Source organism: Myodes glareolus, chromosome 5, assembly GCF_982192425.1.
Source record: "Myodes glareolus chromosome 5, mMyoGla1.1, whole genome shotgun sequence".
NCBI lineage: Eukaryota > Metazoa > Chordata > Mammalia > Rodentia > Cricetidae > Myodes > Myodes glareolus.
In genome coordinates this window covers 29,967,584-29,988,540 of record NC_142030.1, presented here as the reverse complement: position 1 = coordinate 29,988,540, position 20,957 = coordinate 29,967,584, and the positions used below count along the sequence as shown (strand labels likewise).

At 43.7% G+C, this 20,957-nt stretch overlaps 1 protein-coding gene across 4 annotated transcripts in view; it reads left to right on the top strand.

Moving 5' to 3' along the window:
- The window catches only part of Arhgef3 (Rho guanine nucleotide exchange factor 3), a 295,751-nt gene that overhangs the window by 218,200 nt on the left and 56,594 nt on the right, over positions 1–20,957 (top strand). The window contains exon 1 of one of the 4 annotated variants that reach the window (XM_048420872.3): positions 7,204–7,442. The exons of the other annotated variants lie outside the window; for them this stretch is intronic. Within the exon in view, the coding sequence (XP_048276829.1) occupies positions 7,350–7,442 (93 nt within the window). The 5' untranslated portion in view covers positions 7,204–7,349. Of the gene's footprint in view, positions 1–7,203; positions 7,443–20,957 lie in introns of those variants that run through there. 4 annotated transcript variants of the gene reach the window in all.

The window sequence follows — 20,957 nt, the reverse complement described above, 5'->3', positions numbered from 1 at the left end:
CTAGCTCGCCCTGGGATCCGCTGTCTCTGCCTACGCACTGGGATTACAGGTGGCTCCTATGGTCATCTGTGCTTTTATATTGGATGCTAAGGATCCGAACTCCAGTCCTAGGGCTTGTGTGGCAGGCATTTTAAGTACTCAGCCATCTCTCCAGCCCCTGCCCTCACGCTTCTCTGGAAATGCAGTGTGTCTTACAAGGGATCCCATTGTATACATTTGTAATATATTTTCTTTCTTTCTTCCTTTCTTTCTTCCTTCCTTCCTTCCCTTTTTTTAAAATTTTGGTCTTTAGGTTGGGGTCTTTTGTTTCTCTCTGTGACAGCCCTAGCTGTCCTGGAAGTTGCTCTGTAGACCAGGCTGACCTTGAACTCACAGAGATCCTCCTGAGTGCTGAGATTAAAAGCGTGTGCCACCACCACCTGGCGATATTTTTCTTTCTTGATAGCACATCAAACAGTAGCACAGTCACTGTCTGTGACTTCCGAAAGGTGATGGACGTGACACATTTATTACTGTGTTTGTAGTGGGTAGAAGGAAAAACGTTTCCACATTGACAAAGGCCAGATTTTAACATTTTGGGCTCTCATTTCTTTATATGTGGCTGGTGTATACATCTCACATATGTGTATATTATCTGTAGGCTGAGGAGAAGAAATAATTTTGAAACAAAACAAACATTTTGAATTTTCACCCCCTCTTAAGAAATACTCGCAAGCAGTTGTAAACTGTTCATCAGATACAAGCACTCACTGGTGGTACACAGAAAACGTGCTAAGGGGTGGCTTATTTCTGTGAGTAAAATAAACTTTCTGATAGCCAGCCATTCAAATAAAGATCATCAATCTTAACACAAAACTATGAGTGAAACGGGTTTTTGATTGCACCTATGCAGCGAGTAGTAATGCATGGAACCACCCTTGAGTAGTTAAATCTCTGAGTTTACATTTCTGTCACAACCCCTGAACAACTGAACATGGTGACAAAGATCCTAGAAAACACCCACCCAAATTTGCAAAACTGCTTCCCCCACTTCCCTATTTCTGTTTATTTATATTTTACTGAAACTAATTTTCACTGGACTTTTGAAGGGCGTTTTTCTATATGAAGTAGGTTTTTTTTTCTTTCAGACAATAATTACACAAGGCAATGGAATTCACCGTGACATCTTCATACATGAATATACTGTATGTGTTCATACTTATGGAATTCACCATGACATCTTCATACATGAATACACTGTATGTGTTCATACTTCCCATCGTTGGTCTCTCCTGTCCTCCTCCCACTCCCACTGAACCCCGTTCCTCTTCCCAAAAAAAACCCTCTCTTCTACTTTCGTGCCTTAAAAAATAACCTAAATTCTAATTATGAACTAGAGCATGTAACACATGCCTTTCTGTGTGTGTGTGTGTGTGTGTTTGTGTGTGTGTGTGTGTGTTTGTGTGTGTGTGTGTGAGTCATTTTCAGAAAATTATCTGTCTCTCCTTTCTTTGACATTTTGTTTTCTTCTCTTGATTCATTCATGTGATATGGAATCTGTTATTTGGCTAAGAATCATGCATGGACACCAGGACAGGTTTGAGACGAGGCTGGGCTTCTTTGCACTCAGTTTTCCTTTGTCGGCCCAGCCTAAGCTTCCACCTGATCCTATCCAGAGGCCAAGCTCTAAAAGACCTTCGAGGTCAAGACCAACAGAGTCTTTAGACTGGGAGCCACAATTCCCTGCCTTCTCTTAAGGTAATGCAGTATAGCAGTGGCACCGTTGGCACTTCGGATGCACTCGTTCTTTGTTGTGGGAGGCTACACAGGTACTGTCATCACCAACATCCCAGCCTCTCTCCACTAGATGCCAATGAACTCTGGCATCTTCCAGAGAGAAATTTAAAATGCATTTCGCTAGGCGTGGTGGTCCATGCTGGTAATGCCAACACAATGGAGGCTGAGGCATGAGGATTGCTGTGAGTTGAAGCCAGTCAGGACTACACAGTGAGTTCCAGCCTGGGCTTCTGAATAAGAGTATATCAAAGCAAAAATAAAAAGCACATAGACATTGCCAAAGGTGTCCAGGAGACAGAATCACCTCGAACTAAACCATTGCTCTGACAAACCAGAAGGCAAAAAATGCACACGCCATGTCATATCAACACAGTCAAATTTTATAGATACTTTAATATAACTCTTTTTTATTTTGGCACGATGGCTGACAATCCACAGAATTAGTTCAATTGGAGTGAAAGGTTTTTGCTGTGGAATATTAATTATAGGTATGTTATATTCGTTTATGCTGTGAAATATTGTTTGATGGCACAAAGATAGGCTACACTCTTTTATATTGCATTTTTTAACTCTGTAAAGCTGTGTTCCTTTGCCTGTCTAAAACACCTGATTGGTCTAATAAAGAGCTGAACAGCCAATAGCAAGGCAGGAGAAAGGATAGGCATGGAAAAGGATCAAGGAGTAAGAGAAGAAGGAGAGGAGGATCCCAGGGACCAGCCACCCAGCTACAACAAGCCATGGAGTAAGAAGTAAAGAAAGGTATACAGAAATAGAGAAAGGCAAAATGTAGATGGGATAATTTAAGAAAAGCTGGCAAAAAAAAAAAAGCACAAGTCAAGCTAAGGCCAGGCATCCATAAGTAAGAAAAAAATCTCTTTGTGTATTTGGGGGATCTGGGTGGTGGGCCCCCAAAAGAGCCAAAGAGTAAACTAAAACAACCAACAACAAGTTTTGGGTTTTGTTTGTTGGTTGTTATCATTTTAAATTAATTGTCTTTTCAGACTTTTTCCTGAAAACAGAACATTTTGGACAATGCAAAAATTAAGTCTTCCAGTTATAGAATACCCAGAGTCAGAGTTTTACTAATTTGTCTTGGAGCCAGGAGGCACATCCCCAGGGAGGAAGTACCTGTGTATGTGACTTTAGATACAACCATATGTGCCATCGCTGTTTGTGTGGCAGTAGATCACAGCTCTGATTCCAGAGTCCCCTGCTTTCTCCTCCTTCCTCCCATCAAGACAGAAGTTGAAGAAAGGAGAGGGAGCTGGATTACTAACTGGGACCATTGCCCAAAAGAAAGGGGAGGGGAGAGATGTTGAAATGTGTAAGTGCCCAACATGTACTTGCATGACCCTGTCTGGTTAGCCAGAAGTTATGGCTACCGGTGCCAAGGAAGCTACAGGGGTTTGCATGGTGGGAGCCCTGATGGACCTGCTTCTTCTGTGATGCATAACTTGCCACAGAGGTCTCATCTGAAAGGCCATGTCTGAAATTGGACCATATTTATTGAGTAAATACCTGCCCAGCAGGGAAGCTTAAGATGGGGAGAAAACCAAAAGAGAAGTAACTAATCAAGGAAGCACCCAGTACATATTTGATGAATGAATGAATCACTCTTCTCCATGAATGAATCTTTAAGAAAAAAAGAAACCCAACCCTGATAGTCAGAGCAATGCTGATAGGATAGAGCATAGTCCTGTTGGCTGAGATGGTCACAGCCATTTTAGCCTCTGAGGTTTTAGCCCATGATGGGTCTGTTCTGAGTAGTGGGGTGGTTGGGCTTCTAACTGCACCTGCTCATCGGCTAGGTTAAAAAGGGCTAATCACCAGTAGCGTGCACAGCTACAGCATCCCAACCCCTCAGAAGCACCAATGACCTGCACAGCACAAGTGAGACCATGGATTTGTGCTTGGCATTGTTCCTGGAAATGCAGAGCAGGCTTTTTGATTCCAGTCTTCGGGCTCCTGGATCGAGACGAACGCTGCCTGGCTGTGAAGCACTCTGGAGACTTGTAACTGGTTGTGCTGAAGCAGAGCTCCAAAGGGGATTGTGTGCTGTTGTTTTTAGGGGAGCCGCTGTTAGTTTGTGTTGTTCCTGAGCTGTAAACACACACACATGCATGTGCACGCACACACATGGGGAGGGGGCGGGGGGGGCAGGGCACAACACCACTGCTTCTCACTTGGGAGACCTTACTGGGCTGGTCTAGTCTCCCTAAAATCAGATGCTAGCCTGGCTCTGTGCTTGGGATCCCTCTCATAGGGCAGACTGTTGGCTAACAGTCTTTGGTCACTCACACCCCTACTTAGAGTCCCAGACAGTTTGCCCAAATCCTGAGTCAGCAAATAAAGCAGAGGGAGAGAGGCCTGAAACCTAGAAACAGGTAGAACTTGAATAGGGAAACAAACAAACCTTAAAAGTTGTTAGGATGTCCCATGGGCCACATACAAAACTTGTATATCCTACCCCAAATTGCTGGCCTAGTGTATGGGCTTTATTGTAATGTGTGTGTATGTACATATGTATCTTTAATATGTATATATGCATCTTTAAGAATTTAAAGATGAGACTCCTATCTGGTGATGAAACATTCAGTCTATGAAAACTTGGAATCGGAACCCAAGAACACCAGAGATTTCCATCATCACTTTCACACGCATATTGGAGCTTAGCCACTTTGCAGTAGTTAATTAGTTACAAGCTATTAGCAATACTCTCTTTTTCCTTTCATCCTTCTTTCCATCCCTAGAGAAAAACTAAAAAAAACCAGCATGTTTACTCCATGTATGTTATTCCCTGATTCAATAGTTTCTAGTATTTTTTTAAAAGGCAAAAAAAAAAAAATCTTAAGAGAAAATGAAATGTGTATGGATGGCTTCTTATTATATAATATGATTGTTATTTGCTGTACAATAATTAAACTTAGGGTTCAGTTTCTGTCCCCCATTGTGTGTGTGTGTGTGTGTGTGTGTGTGTGTGTGTGTGTGTGTTTTCTATGTGTGTGGGTGTCAGTGGAGGCCAGAGAGGCTATCAGAGCCTCTGGAGTTATGGGTGGTTGTAAGTTACCTGATATGAGCGCTGACCCTCCTAAAGGGAAGCAAGTATTTTTAACTTCTAAGCCATCTCTACTGTCCTCCCCCCCCATTTCTAAGGGTTTATTTATTATCACCCTGTAATTTTGGTGTTACACTGCCTGGTCGGTCGGTCCTAAGAACATTGAAGAAAGCACCCCAAAACCAGAGCTGTAAATATGTTTTTCAACTGGAGAACAAAGCCCAGGACACCTCAGTAGGAATCAAAGCTCATTCCTAAATGAGCTGTTGATGCCCAGGGCCTTGTGGTAAGATTGTGGGTGAGCCCTTGAAGGAGAGGCCCCAGGGTGCTTTGGCTCTGGAACAGGTCACTGCCCCTCAGCCTGGCTTGGTTGATTGTCCTTGGAGATGGGATTCCCTTCACTCCTCTGCTAAACTTGGCCAAGCTTGCGGGGAGTATGATTGTGTTCATGAGGATTCACCTCTAGTGCAGCTCAGGCTGAAAAGACTGAGCAGGAATATCACAGGGGAAATCAACAGTTCTAACATGCTTCTTTCCACTCCCTGCCTCCTTTGCTACAGTTTTCTTCCTTTTGCTTTAGGTTGTATACTTGGGAAGAAAACCACAGGTGCTTTGTCCAGTCTCAGTCAGAATCCACTCGTGTAGGGGCCCTGTTTACACAGAGGTCCTTCCTGCAGCAAGGCAGTCATCTCTCCGCCCGAGTCAGGCAAGATGGTGGGTGGGCTTGTTGCAGGGGTGTGGATTTGGTACCTGAGATGGAAGATCCACAAGCAGTTTCCTGCCAGAGAAAGTAAGAACTGGTGGGTTCTAACCTCATCTGGAAACGGAGAATACTGAAGCGGGGTCTAAATTTCTCCCTCTCACTGTCTCCCTCCATCCAAGATGCAAAAAAGAGTCAGTACCTCCTGTGCCAACACCTGATGTGTCCGTGCCTTTCACGTGCATATGGAGGGATACCACCGTCAAGTTTACAAGAAATGTAATTTGTACTGTGAGGAAATGATAACTTTTAAGAAGATTAACCTCTTCTTTTTCCTAGTGGCAGGCGAATATATTTTTATTGTAAGAGATTGAAAAACATCACCTGTAACTTTAAAGTCCCTGGCCACTAACTCTAACCCTTTTAATCTTAGATATTTCTCCTCCACCATCAGGGACAGCGTAAGCTTGCTGCAGCTTCTTCCTGTCAGCATTGTTGACCTACAACATTTGTCTTTATAGAAAATATAGAAAAAAGAAAGTACTCTTTTGTAGATATGCTTTTAATACAAATGGTATTGTATTGTTTTGTTCCACATTGTTATATTTTAGATGCCGGGAATTGAACTTAGGGCCTCACCCTTACTAACTATTCTACCAAAGATCTGCACTCCCAACCCTTTGCAATTATTCTCAAACTGAGGCCAATATAAAGGAAATCTCTCAGTTCCACACCTATACCCATCTCCTTTCTGATCGCTATAGGGTCGTATTCCATAGTGAGGAAAGTTTCCTTAAGCGCTCTCTACTGAGAATGTTATCATTGTTTCTAGTTTTTTGTTTTGTTTTGTTTTTACTGACATGGGCAGGATTGCAACAACGACTTTGTAATCGCTCCTTGGGCATTTACAAAGTCAACGCTAGCCCAGAAAAGATCCTTGAAGTTGTGGTCTTCGCTTGGGGTGCGGGGTGCAGACGCAATCAATCCAGCGCGGGTATAGGGGTGAATGGCTGGAGGGGACTTCTCTGCTGGTGGTGGATTTCTCTGCTGTGAAGGTTGGTTACACGGTACTTTTAAAGTATTCAGAAGTCAGTGAACTGCAAACTTTAAATGGGTGCATTTTACTGTTTGGGCTGCTCTTATGCCAATAATGTTCATTAAAAAAAAAAAAGTGTCCAGGATAGCCAGGGATATATAGACAGTGGCAAAAAGAAAAAGAAAGAAAGAAGGAAAGAAAGAAAGAAGGAAGGAAGAAGAGGAGAGGAGAGGAGAGGAGAGGAGAGGAGAGGAGAGGAGAGGAGAGGAGAGGAAAGGAAAGGAAAGGAAAGGAAAGGAAAGGAAAGGAAAGGAAAGGAAAGGAAAGGAAAGGAAAGGAAAGAAAAGAAAAATAAAATGTGCAGTCTGGCTTGGAACTTCCCCCTCTATTTGCCCGGGTCCAGCCTTCTTGAAACCGTCTGTTCTTCTTGAGTGAAGCTGTCTGCGGCCTGGCAGCTCCGTAGGCGTGTTCCCTGAGGCCCCCAAAGATGGCAAAACTGCCTCAGCCGCCAGAGGTGTCTGCAAATTAGTACCTGGTGCTCCTAGGAGGGCGGGGTGGGCCTCTCTAGCCCCGCCTACCCGCCCGCCCTCCGTGGGCGAGCCCTGAAGCGGCCCCGCCCTCCCACTGGATCCCTAGCGCGTTGGGTCCACCAGGTAGAAGCAGCTGTGAGCGTCCGCGTCGCCGCTGCCAGCACCGTGGAGCTCGGGCCCTCTTTCACCAGGGATTTTTGCTGTCGCCTGGGGTCAGCGGTGACATCCCAAAGAGCAGGCCCGGCAGCCGCCATGGTGGCCAAAGATTACCCGTTCTACCTCACTGTCAAGAGGGCGAACTGCAGCTTGGAGGCACCCCTGGGCAGCGGGGCGGCCAAGGACGAGGTAGGACGCGCGCCTCCCGGCTCCTCCGTCGCCTTACCCTGGGTACCGCTCGCTTTCTTTCTGTCTCCCCTGCGTGCCGCGTTTCTCCAGATCGCCACGGCACGTCTTTTCTCTGGGTCCCCTCTCCCTGCGCTCGGGAACTGCAGCTCCTCGCCGCTGCCTCCGCAGCGCTCTCAGAACCCCAGGCTCAGTCTAGAGCCGGCAAAAACACCTACCTACCCCTGCCCTGTCGGGAAGGCCCAGGTGTCAGCAAAGAGCCAGTCAGTAAAGCAATGTCTCCCCTCCCTGGCCGGCCGGGGTTGGGAGAGCCTTAAGTTCTTGGAGATCGGTTCAGACGACGGAGCAGACACACTTGGTGTTGCGGCTGTTTGAGAGCAAGGGCTGGACAGGACACTTTTACCCGTCACATGTAACCAATTAACGAAACTGGGGGAGGGCGTCCTTCATCTTGGGTATGAGCTAAATGAGTAATTGAGGATCTCCTTCGTGACCGCTGAAATGAGCCATTCTCTGGTGCATGGGAAGCTTTTTGAAATACTGGAAGCAGTTCCCTTTCTGGGAACTTCGTTGTGCCTTTGAGTAATTGAGGGAGTCCTCTCAGTTTGGTTTGTCTTTTCCCTCCATGTGCCCTGTCTCTGGCAAATCGCTGACTGCCTTTTGAAGCTGGTTAGGTTCAGCTGGAGGAGAAGGCGACCTTTATTATTTTTGAGAGGTTTGGAGAAGGCAGTTGCTTTATCATACCCCAAATTTGCTGTGGTGGAGTCCATAGGACCAGCTCATAGTGTCGTGTGTGTGTGTGTGTGTGTGTGTGTGTGTGTTTTCCACTCTCCCCCATCTCACCCTGAGAACCTATACCAGGGTGGGCTGTGGAGCTGGAGGCAGGTGTGTGTCCCGCCTTGTCGCAGCACCCTTGAGTTCCACCTACACCCCACACATACTGCTCAGTGCGTGCACTTGGCTCACTGAATTATGTATAGGTGGGGAGGGGGCGTAGTGTCAGAGACTCATTTCCTCCTACAAGATCGCTCCCATCCGGCTCCCAATAGGACTCCGATAGACTCTGGTTATATTCCCGTTTTCATGCTGAGTACAGGCTAAATCTCTGTCCTTTCCCTAGCTTAGTTGAATGTTTTTAGGATTTTAGTCCCAGCAGCGGCGGAAGTGTGGTGGGTTCTCAATTGTTTGGACGGGCTGGCACCTTCGTGGAGTTCAGGTTGTTCAGGCTTGGAATGGATATGAATTTTCCATAACAGTGGGGCTGGTGGTTCTTCAAACTCCGGGGAGGAGAAAAAGCAAAACCAATTTGGTTCAAGTGGGCCAAAGAAAACAATAGTGAAAATAGCTGTGAATTCTGACCAGTTCTTTTTTTTTTCTTCTTCTTCTTTCTATCCCTTTGTTCTGTGTTTTGGGGCACTTTGGTAAAGGCTTAACTAAACCTTCCTGCTTATTCATTCCCTGTTAGTCACAGTCTATGGATAGATGCTGTAACAGTTTATGAATTAGCATGCTAATTTTCTTCATTACTAGTTGGACTTACAAAATAAAATAGGCTTTATTTTTCCTTTGTGAGGATGTGCTTGTGTAAAAAGCAGGGATGGGAGGTGAATGCTTTGGGGAAATAGTTGGTAAATATTTTTCAGGTATCACCATTGAGTTTTATTTTTATTATTATTATTGCCTTAATAAAAATACACTTTACACAACTTGAGGCAGAGATAGGTGCCTCCAACTTCATTGGTCAGGTATAACTCACTTCTTAATAATGGAGAGAGGCAAAGTTAGGAAAAAGAAACCTAAGTGGGTTTCAGGGGAAGTTTTCTCGGTTCCATCAGCACTAAAGGCAACTTGCTTCTGCAGACCAAACTTTTTTCAAGCTGTGGACTGGAATATATTTTCTGCCAGTAGGTGTCACCAGTATTTGTAAATGTCTTAAAAAAAAAAAAACGCATCCACTTACTGTCTTTTTAAAAGAATGTGATTATATAATTGTTTATAAAGTACATATTGATTGTTAGAGCCTATGGCAGTTTCTTTTTCAAGCAATAGTTTCTTTTTTGTAAAAACAACAATAGAAGCAAACTGGTCTAATTGGAGGTCTTCTTGGTTGATGGGACTCGTTGACCTTCAGTGGTGCTTGGGGCTGAGCACCTATGCCTGGTACAATTGTATGATGGCAGCTCCTCCTGAGCCCTCTCTAGGGAGGCCTGTGTGTGCAGTATGGCACCAGCCAGTTCCTTCTAGCACTCAGTCACTAGCAAGGTGATGGCCATTTAAGAGAAAGCTTGGCGGGGAAGCAGGCTTTGATGCTCTCCAGATGCCATGTACCTGGATAAAAATGATGCAGACACTGCTCTTAAAAGCAAATAATAAAATTTCTATTCAGGTTTTAATTTAAATGCTTTTTTTTAATTTCAAGGACTGCTTCCAGTGAAAGTAAAAATGATACATATTTATATTTTTCTTTAAAAGATGTATCTTAAACTTTAAAAAATATTCTACATAGTGCATGTCTGATATTTTGTGTCAAATAATAAAATGCTGATTCTTTTTTGTTGTTTTGTTGGGTTTTTTTCGAGACAGGGTTTCTTTCTCTTTTTTAATTTATTTATTTTTATTTAATGTGCATTGATATTCTGCCATGGGTGTCAGGTCCCCTGAAACTGGAGTGACAGATCGTTGTGAGCTGCCATGTGGGTTCTGGGAATTGAACCCTGGTCTTGTAGAAGAGCAATGAGTGCTCTTAACCGTTACTCAACCATCTCTCCATCCCAAGACAGGCTTTATTTGTGTAACCATCTTGACTGTCCTAGATCACACTTTATAGACCAGGCTGGCCTTGAACTCACAGAGATCCACCTGTCTCTGCTTCCCAAGTGCTGTGATTTAAGGCTTGTGCCACCACCAACATCCAGCACAGATGTTTCATTTCTATACCTGTGACTAACTGTATCCTTTGCCTCTAATCATTACTGCGAAATTTGAGGATCTTGGTGCACGGCTCTGGATTTTCACAGAAAAATGTCATATGACGTGAACAGTTTATTTCTTCTGGCCATTGGCACAACTTTGCCCCATTTATCTCCGTGTTCACGGAAACTTTGATCATTCCTATGTTGGGAGGGAGTACTTACTCTAGGACTACTAGGTGCTACGAATACCTAAATATTATACCTAAATAATAAACACCTAAATACTAAAAGGGGAGCTGATCCTGCTCATGAGCCAGGCTGATTTCCAGTTAGAAATCTGTTTCCCCATGGTGAGGTTTGTTTTAAATAGAAGGTTCAGTAACCAAGTATAATAAAGAAAGTTAAAGTAGTGGGGACAGGCTTTTAAGAGTTGTGGGTTAACTCTCTTTTACTCTGTATGTATGTGTGTATGTGTGTGTGTGAGAGAGAGAGAGAGAGAGAGAAAGAGAGAGAGAGAGAGAGAGAGAGGAGACTGCACCTGCACATGTGCACGTGCAGGTGAGTGTGTGTAGGTTCAAGTGTGTGAAGGCATAAGAGGAGAACTTCTACCTCTCTTCTCCCAGAGTATGATGGGATTGAACCCATGTCATTGGGTTTGCACATCAAGAGCTTTTGTCTGCTGAGCTTTCTCATTGGCCCCCAGTTTCATTTTTAATGGCAATCCAAACAGACATTTCTTTGTGTTTGATCTGGCATCCTGGTAGACTGCTCACTTTGGGTATAGATGTTTCTTGGCATCAGGCCACATTTGGTCGGTGGTATTTTTGCCCTTGTCTTTGTCTCTTGGCATTTATGCGCATTCCAGCACATAGATAATAGGCGCAGCGCATGAGCAGCTGGGTGTTGCCCTGGGATCCCGAAAGTATAGGTTCTAGTTTTTACCCAGTAGCCTTGCATAGTCCTATGAATAATGGCATACACTGGATAGGCAGTTATAGCATTCTACCCTCTTTCGAATTCTCCCATGTCTAGGTCTCTCTTAAAACTCCTGTCATGTTGTACTTCATCACAAAATCTGTATTATTATTCCAGCTTTGTGAATAAGGACACCAAACAGAGGCAACTTGCAGAAATATACAAAGAGAATCAAACTTGATCCAAGATCCAATACTAGATTTCCTGATGAATTTAGCCCAGTATTCAGTACTTAAAGCACCTAATGGAAAAACAAACAAAAATGGAGGGAAATGCAAAACAGTCTTATCAAATGTTCCACATAAATATTGTCTTTTAAAGTATGCAGTCTTAACCATATAACTGAGAAGGTGCCTCTGAAGTTTTAGCAAGGTGAATCCTGTGTTCTGCTGTGATTTATGCCTCCCCAGCCAATACATAAATAACTGTATTTATCCATTTGCACTTCTTGAGTGTCAGTTACAGAGTTAAGTGGCCACTGGTTTCCTGTGCTTGGTTTTTCTTGGAATCTGCATCATATAGCATCAAACTGTCAGGACATGTGACCGGCTACATGGAAATATCCATGGCAGCTATTGCAACTGGACCCTAAAATTTCTTTAGATGGCTTAGTTGGCCCCAGATTTTGCCGTTACCCAGAGAAAGGTCATTACTCACTGGTAGTGTTTGAATGTGGTCACTAGGCCATCTCTCCGAGGCTTATGCAGCTATGAGGGTGTCTTAGAGAAATGATTCTCCAAGATGAGCATACATGGATAAGACAGAGGAAAGGGGGTTAACTCTAACGTGCTGACTTTAAGGTTGTTCAAGGCGTTGACTCTGGAATAAGACTGTCTGCAGCCCCTCATCTTCCCCGCCACCTGATAGTGGAGTGACCTTGGGCAGATCGTTGTGCTCCTCCAGGCCTCAGTTTTCTTCACGGTAAAATAGAGATAATGACGGTGCAGCTAAGAATCGTCGTGAAGGTCAAATGAGGTCATTCCTGTACTGGCACATAGTGAACCCAATGAGTATTATCAAGCCTCGTGTAGTGACTCAGACCAGTAATCTTAGCACTCAGAAGGTAGGGTGGGAGGATTCACGAGTTCAGGGCAATCCTGGACTACAAGGCTATGTGTCCAAAACAAAACAAAAACAAGCACACCATCCTAATTTACCGAATGCTGTTTTATACGTAGCCATGCATGGGGGGCTTCATTGTCTGTCCTTCCCTTTGAGCACGAACACAGGAATCATATGATGTTAGTGCTAACCTCCTGTCTTCGTCAGGGTTCCTGTCGCTGTGATGAAACACCATGGCAGAAAGTAGGTTGAGGAGAATGAATTTACATCACAGTTCATCATCAAAATCAGGGCAGGAACCTGGAGGCAGCTTACTGGCTTGCTCCTCATGGCTTGCTCAGCCTGCTTTCTTATAGAACTTAGGACCACCAGCCCAGGGATGGTACCACCAACAAGGGGCTGGGCTCTTCCCAATAATCACTAATTGAAATGCCAGCCAGGCAGTGGTAGCCCACATGGTGGTGAGTACATGCCTTAATCCCAGCTCCCAGCACTCAGGAGGTGAAGACAGGTGGATCTCTGAGTTCAAGGCCAGCCAGGTCTACAAGAAAAACTCTGGTCTTCTCTCACAAAAAAAAAGAAAGAAAGAAAGAAAGAAAGGAAGGAAGGAAGGAAGGAAGGAAGGAAGGAAGGAAGGAAGGAAGGAAGGAAGGAAGAAAGAAAGAAGAAAGAAAGAGAAAGGAAGGGAAGGGAAAGGAAAAGAAAAGAAAAGAAAAGAAAAGAAAAGAAAAGAAAAGAAAAGAAAAGAAAAGAAAAGAAAAGAGTCCTGCAGGCTGATACTATAGAAGCATTTTCTTAATTGAAGTTCCCTCCTCTCAGGTAACTTTAGCTTGTGTCTAGTTGATCTAAACTCTTCAGCAACTCCCCTTCTGTAGATGGCATGGCTCTCCAAGATAGCTGAGCTATGTGGTAAGGGATCCAAGACTCACAGCTTAGTCTGACTGTGGAGCCTGTACTTTCCCAACCGCATCACATTGCCACAAAATGACTAAATCGCTGGTCTCCTTACCACATGGCACATGGAGGACGAACCTGCCTGCCCCAGAAATTGCTTCACAATCCAAGGCTCATTGTTTTTGTAATGAGTGAGCAACCCAAGCCTTAGCCAGTACCTCTGGCAGCCCATCTCCTAGAATAGCAAGCCCTACCTCAAGAGGGTTTTGGTGATTTCATCTGCATGTGTCTCAAGACCACAAGGCAGGTCTTCACCAGGATTCTACGTGTTCAGAAATGTGGAGACGACACCATCGATCCTTCTGTTCGTCATTTGGCTTCTCTCCATGAGCCACCAGCCTTCCTCATAAACCAATAATGAGCACCCAACTACCATCTATTTTTGAAAATTTGTGTCCCCCCCTTTTTTAAGACACCCCAAAATTGTGGACCAGTGCCGCTATTATTATAGCTGTTGAATCAAAATAAGTTACTGACCACATCCTAATTTTGCAAAACCCTCTGTAAATTGAATTGGTGTGTGTGTGTATGTGTGTGTGCATGTGCTTGTGCACATGTGCGTGCGTGCGTGCGTGTGTGTGTGTGTGTGTGTGTGTGTGTGTGAGAGAGAGAGAGAGAGAGAGAGAGAGAGGCTGGGCATGCCTTCACTGGTGATGTATGTGTTCAGTTGTCTTTGTGTAATTTGCCCCATGAGGAGCTTGCTGTGATCACAGCACCATTTACTCTCATGTCAGTAAAGACCACAGGTTTCTGGTGTCTCCTTTCCCCACTTTGTTTTCCATTTTCTAGTTTTGGTAGACAAGAGCTGTTAGCTTAGAAGGAGCTGTAAGAAGTTAATTAGGATCAGTTTGTGTACCTTCAACTGGTAGGGAAGCAGTGGTCCCCTTTAAGTCTAGAAACACTTGGATGTGGTTCTTAGCTTGGACCATTGTGTTCTTTTTCAAGAAGGCAGCCTTGCTTATTCGTAAACTTCAAGTAATTGGAACTGAACCAGAAAGCTTAACAGTAAATTCATTGGACTTTTTTTTTTTTTTTTTTTTTTTTTTTTTTTTTTTTTTTTTTTTTGCTTTCCTGCCTCTTACATTGAGGAGAAAAGGAGTTAGCAAAACAGACTTTGCTTCCAAGGATTTAAGAAACAAATAGAACCAGCTAAGGAAGTGACCCCGGTCCTTGCGTCAGAGTACCCTGGTCTGTTAAAAACAGGTGCCCAGTTTGCATCCAGCTGCTGGTTGCATTCAATCTCTGCTTAGTGCTTCCAGGGACAGAGAACTCACAGCGTGTGAGGCCATCTTCTGTCTTTGTTCATTTTAAATTACAAGTGTATTGGTGTTTTACCTGCATGTATGTATGTGTGAAAATGTTGGGCTCCCTGAAACTGAAGTTAAAGGCAGAGCTGCCACGTGAATGCTGGGAAGCGAACCCGGGTTCTCTGGAAGAACAACCAGTGCTCTTAATCACTGAGCCATCTCTCCAGTCCTGAAAATCAGTTCTTAATTGTAGCATGGCTTTCCAGAGCTGTTATTCTATGGTGTACTTTCTCATATATCATAAATATTTGAAAACTACTGTCCCTCCCCTTACCTCTCCCACCTCATATTCTTGCTCACAGTCCACCCAGCTGTGTTCATTCTGCCTCCTTGTTTTTGCTTATTCATCTGGACATCCTCATTGTGCCCAGAAATCATGAGTATTGATCAACCTGGAAATACTATGATTATGCTATATTATGATACAAAATCAAAAGTTTCCTTTTTATGTAATGTGCTTCCTTAGAAAGGAGAAGTAGAATAATACCTTGAAAATATTTTAGAAATAAAAACAACAGGGCAAAGATTAGTACCTCCACCATTTAATAATCTATACAGATATAAAATTATCTATTTCCAAATAGACAAAAGGCAGGATAGGCAGCTCATATACAAAGAACTTAGGGCTAAGATTATTTTAAATTATCATCTTAACAGAAATTGCAAAAATAAAAAGGGCTAATTCTTACCCAAATAATAATATAGCTATTTTGTAGACACGACAAGATGCAGTGCTATGGATATTATCTCACTGTTCTTTTTTGTACATAATAAAAAACAGAGGGCTTATGTTTGCCCTTGTAAGCTTAGCACGAGAAAGGCAGAAAGAGGCCAATCCCTGGACTTCGTGGACCCCCAGCCTAGCCCACTTGATGAGTTCTAGGCAGTGGGAGACCCTGTCCAGACAGTGCCTGAAGAATGGCACCCAGGGTTGTTTTCTTGTTTCCACACATACAGGAACACAAGTGCCCATGTACATGCAGAGACATGCACACACATACAAAGATGAAAGAGGTTTGATTTGAATCTTTGGACTTGATGTTCTAGCTCTTAGGAGAAATGTGTGTCCAAAATTGTTCATAATGACATTTACAATTATGCCAGTTCTTTTGTGTGTGCATTTTATAAATTTTAGGACACTCTTTTATTCTTTGGCTCACCTGAGTATAATTATCTTTGTCTTTAAAATGAGTATACAAAGGGGAAGTGAGCAGCAGTGATTTCCCAGGAGTGTACGGATGGAAATGGTAAAGTCAGAGGTGGAAGTGAGCTGCCAGATTCCAGTCTAAGCCTCCTTTCGTACTTACTAACAATAGGCAGAAGAACCACAAGATGATCCCCATGTCCCATAGGTCAGGGGCATCATCTGTAACCATTACTGCCTAAAACAGAAATATACCTTAGCGTCTCTTGAAAAAAATCAAGAGGAAAAATGTTGAGCATCATGATAAGTGCGGTGGAATCTGATTTAAACCCATGTGATACATAAATAGATGTGGAGAAGGGTGGGGGAAGGGGTGTTGCAGTCAAAGCACCCCCTCCTCCATCTTGCTCCCTAATCTCGTAACGTTGTCATCCGATGCTGACATTTTACCTGTGCCATCTCCATTGGCTCAGCAGAGGAAGGTGAGAACGTGCGTGAGCTTGTCGGCGCCATGACAGAATAGGTAAAAACAACTGCGGGGTAGGGGGGTCTTGTTTGAGCTCACAGTGTCGGAGATTTCAGTCCATCATCCTGGATCGTGGCTGCAGGATCATGTGGCAGAGGCTGCTCACCTCTTCGTAGATGGGAAGCAGAGAGAAGCAAAGGGACAGAGCCCAGGTGTGACACCTCCAAGGCATGCTCCCAGTGACCTGCTTCTTCCATTTGGCCTCTCACCTCCTAAATTTGGGAGTACTTCTCAAAATCGTGCTAGCCCTCAACACATGCCTGGGAGACATTTCCTATTCACACTGCAGCAATGGGCAAGGCAAGGACTGTTCTTTTTATCAACCAAGGCAAGCAAAATGATGGCTCCCTCTTGACTACGTGACTTGCCAACATGTTGACTGAACATGCTACTAGTAACATGCTACTACTTATGTTGCTTAGTGGAGTGGCTTATAAGCAGAACTGTTTGGAAAGGGTTACAGATGAACTCTGTTAAGGTTGACTAGAACTCTGCACTAAGTGATGTCATGCTTGGGTCAGTGAACTGGTGACCTTTGCCCTAGCCTGTGCTTCAGAATCCCTCACTGCAAACAAGGCCTTACTTTGTATTTGCTAGAAGATCACTGCTAGGGTGGAAAGCAAGTCCACAAAAAAAAAAAAAAAAGAATGGGCACAAACTTCTGCACGTGGAGGTGGCGTGTGTTTACCTGATGCCTTCTGAGTTGTCTAGATGAAATAGCTACAGAAGACATGATAAATAACAAGGAGAAATACAGCATTTCCCAAAGGTACCCTTTCATAGATAGTATTAGATGTTGGCAGCCTGCTTGAGTTAATTAGAACTGAGAGGCTAAGTCAGGACCTTATAATATGATATATACATATACATATACATATATATATATATAAAATAATAATTGCCACTAGTTGCCCGATCTAGAAAGTTGAAGTATCTCTGAAGGAAGAAGCCACGTCTCTTAGCAGCACGTGCTCCCCTAATGAGTCATGATCCCCTGTTGAATTCTTAATTTTAGATTTCATACAACTTGGGTATGGGTGATGGTGGGCCATCAGTAGCCTGTAGTCTCAGTTAGTTTTCATAGGCCTTCAATCATTATTTCCCAAAAGGTTAGTTTTGTGCCATTTGTGATAGCTCAAATGATACAGAAATAAGATCCAGAGTAATTCAAGTCACTCTTCATGTCCAGTTCTCTTCCCAAGTTTCTGATTTTGACCTAGCTTGTCTTTAACACTTCTGTCGTTTGCCGACTTCCCTTTTAACAAAGTATATCATCAACTTGGAGGCTTCAGGCAGGGGGAGGTATTTAACAAGAACCTAACAGGTAGGTAGGGGTGTATGTGTGTCGGGTGTGTGTGTGTGTGTGTGTCTGTGTGTGTGCGTGCGCATGTGTGTGCATGTGCCTGTGCCTGTGCCTGCCTGCCTAAAATTCCTAAAGTCTACCTCTGGGAATACACACACCCAACGCCATTTCTTGTCCCCGTCTACCCCTGTGCTAGGATTACAGGCCTATGCTGCCACAAACAACTTTTTACATGGTTACTGGAGATCTGAACTCAGCTTTTAGTGATTCTGTTTGTTTTCTAGACAGGGTTTCTCTATGTAGCTCAGTCTGTCCTGGAACACCAAAGCCCAGGCTGGCCTTGAACTCACAGAGATCCACCTGCCTCTGCCTCCCAAGTGCTGGGATTAAATATGTGCACCACCACCTCCTGCCTCTGAACTGAGTTCTTGATTCCAGTTCTGGACCCCTTGTGAGTTGAAGAGACTGGACTCCATCCTCCTAAATCTTGCTTTCTTTACCTTTAAAGCAGGATTTCCAAAAGAAATATAAAGTGTCATCTACAGACGTCAGGTCGTTAGTAGCCACAAACAGCTTCTGTTTTGAGTGTCTGTCTACTACGAGTAGAAGCTGATGTGGTCATTCTGTGAAACAGAGCTACTCTTGCCTTTGTAGGCAATACCAAGTTGGTTTCCCAGGAGTCCAAATGGCATCATTGTTTTGTTTTTTTAATAAAAGCTGTCCCAGGCACACTGCAAGTTTCACATTCCTTTCTTACAGGTAGGATAAAACTATCTGGTGTGAGCACATCTTTAATCCCAGCACTCAGGAGGCAGAGGCACGGGTTTCTCTGTGAGTTTGAGACCAGTCTGGTCTATATAGTGAATCCCAGGACAATCAGAGCTATAAAGTGAGACACTGTCTTGAGAAAACCAACCAACCAACCAACCAAAAGAATGAGAGAGAGAGAAAGAGAGAGAGAGAGAGAGAGAGGAAGAAGGAGAGAGAAGGAAAGAAATCTGGTGTGGTTTTATAGTTCCTGGAATGACTTTTAAACAGGAGGTGTTGTGTGCGTCTGAGTAGAGAGGCACCCTGGCCATTGCAGCAGCTCCCCCTGGCATGTCTCATCCAAGACTCTCAGCCAGCACTGACCACAGACAAAGGCAGGCAGATGAGAGTGAGTTTGATTGCTTTGAGTTCTGCATGACTTACTGAAGCAGGGTACTCTAATTATAAATAGGTCCTTTGTTAGAAGTGGAGGGGAAATTCCATAGTGTGATGACTATATTGATAAAGAATTTAATAACTAAAATATGGCCTCTAGTGTTCTTTAGTTGTCAGTGAACAAGTACTGAGACTTAAGTGTGTCTCTTGTTTCTCCCATGTTTAGAAACCAAAAGTCATGCTTTCTTTTCTCAAGGAACTTCTGTTTGAATTTGACCAAATCCTTAGCAAAGCTAGCATACAGATAATGACCACCAATCTGTGATAGGGGCACTCAGGGAGGAGCTTGGAAGCCTGTGAATGCTATGTACTGGAAAGTGGTCAAATGAGACCACTGTTGCTAGATGCCATCTACTCCAGATGTATACTTAGAGGGTCACGTCTGCCAGAGGCACGTGGGCGGAGCACCTCACATCTGTCTTTCATGCTGGTCCCAGAGTGATAGGGCTAGACCATCGCAGGCTCAGTTTCTCCTCTTTCCACTCCCTGCCACAGACTCCATCTCTCTTCTGACTGTGAAGTCAGATTTCCCATCCTGGTTCCTGTGGCTTAGGAAGCTAGCAGAACTCAGACCTTACTGACAGGTGTGTATCGACTAGGTGACCTTGGACCAATTCTAAACCCACTGAAGTCTTATTTGCTTATTCTGTGAAGTGGGAAAATTAGTAACACTGACTCAAGGCATTATGGGTAGAAAGCACACTTGGCAGGATATGGCCCTGTACGTGCCATGATGTTGTTAAACGAGGAAGTTGTGTACCCTGGGAAATCGGTGTGGGGGTGTCAGGAAAGGCTTTCAAATCAGGTAGACTTGAATTCGAATTTCAGCCCTGCCAATTAATCACTGGGTAAGACTTGGAGCAAGTGGTTTCCTTTCTGTGAACAGCTGCTTCCTCTTCTCTCAAATCGGGTCCTGGAGTGTCGTGAGGTAGATGGGAGAGTACTAGGGTCAGGCAGAGAGAAGCCTTAGCAACAGTTCTCTAAGGCTTTGCAGGCCCAGATACCTAAGTGTAGAGGCAGAAGGAAGAAGGAGTCGATCCAGAATAGCCTCTACTTCATCCACATGTCTTTTACTTCCTGGGCGGCCTAAGAACTTTCCCTCTCTGCTCTGTATTTTACCCCAGAAATACAAACCATAGTCAGTAAAACTGCTTTGTCTAGAAACTTACTGGCACCCATTATTTCTGACTCCAAGGCTAAGCCAACATTTTGTTTCACCAAAAGTCTGTTATTTGGCTTCTGTATTTATAAGTCACCTGCCATTATCCTTCATTTTCCTAATTATCTTTTATCATTGAAATGAGCTGAACTGGGGCTGGAGAGATGGCTCTGTGGTTACGAGCACTGACTGTTCTTCCAGAGGTCCTGAGTTCAATTCCCAGCAACCACATGGTGGCTCACAATCACCTGTAATAAGATCTGGTGCCAACTTTGGACCTGCAGGGACACATGCAGGAAATACATTGTATACATAATAAATAAATAAATCTTTAAAAAAAAAAAAGAAATGAACTGAACTTGATGTAGTGGGAGCTACATCTCCAAAGCTCCTTTTCTTCTTTGTCATGTATGAATTTCAATAGACTGTAGATAATGATACGTTCTTAAATTCTGGGAGTTAAAAATAACACACAATCATTGTGTTTCAAGGTTGCAAATGTAGAACTAAGAGAACCAGTGTTTGCAGTGCGCTTTTGGAAAAATCCATTGTCAGTGAGCATTAAAAAAATCCAAACTCTTGTCTTTCAAAATAGGCCACAGAATGAAAATATGTGGCCAGGCCAACAATATTGTGTTCCCTGTGAGCATGCACACCCATCCTAAGAAATAACATTTTGAAACTATTTACATACTTACTTGAGGGTGCGTGGGCTGACAGAACCATAGAACTCTATTCTAGATCACCGCCCTCAAATTTCCTGAGCAGCATACCCTCTGCCTTTATTTTCCACATGCTGTTGCTCAGTGCATGACAAGGTGTCACCCCAAAAATGAAAGTTTAAATATAAAAAAAATATTTCCAATTCACTGATCCTTATATAGTTGTTTGGTGGCTTTTCAATTTAGAATAATCAGATTTGGGTTTATTCTGTTCTCACTTGGGAGCCGAATGTTCTAAAATGTTCTGTGTT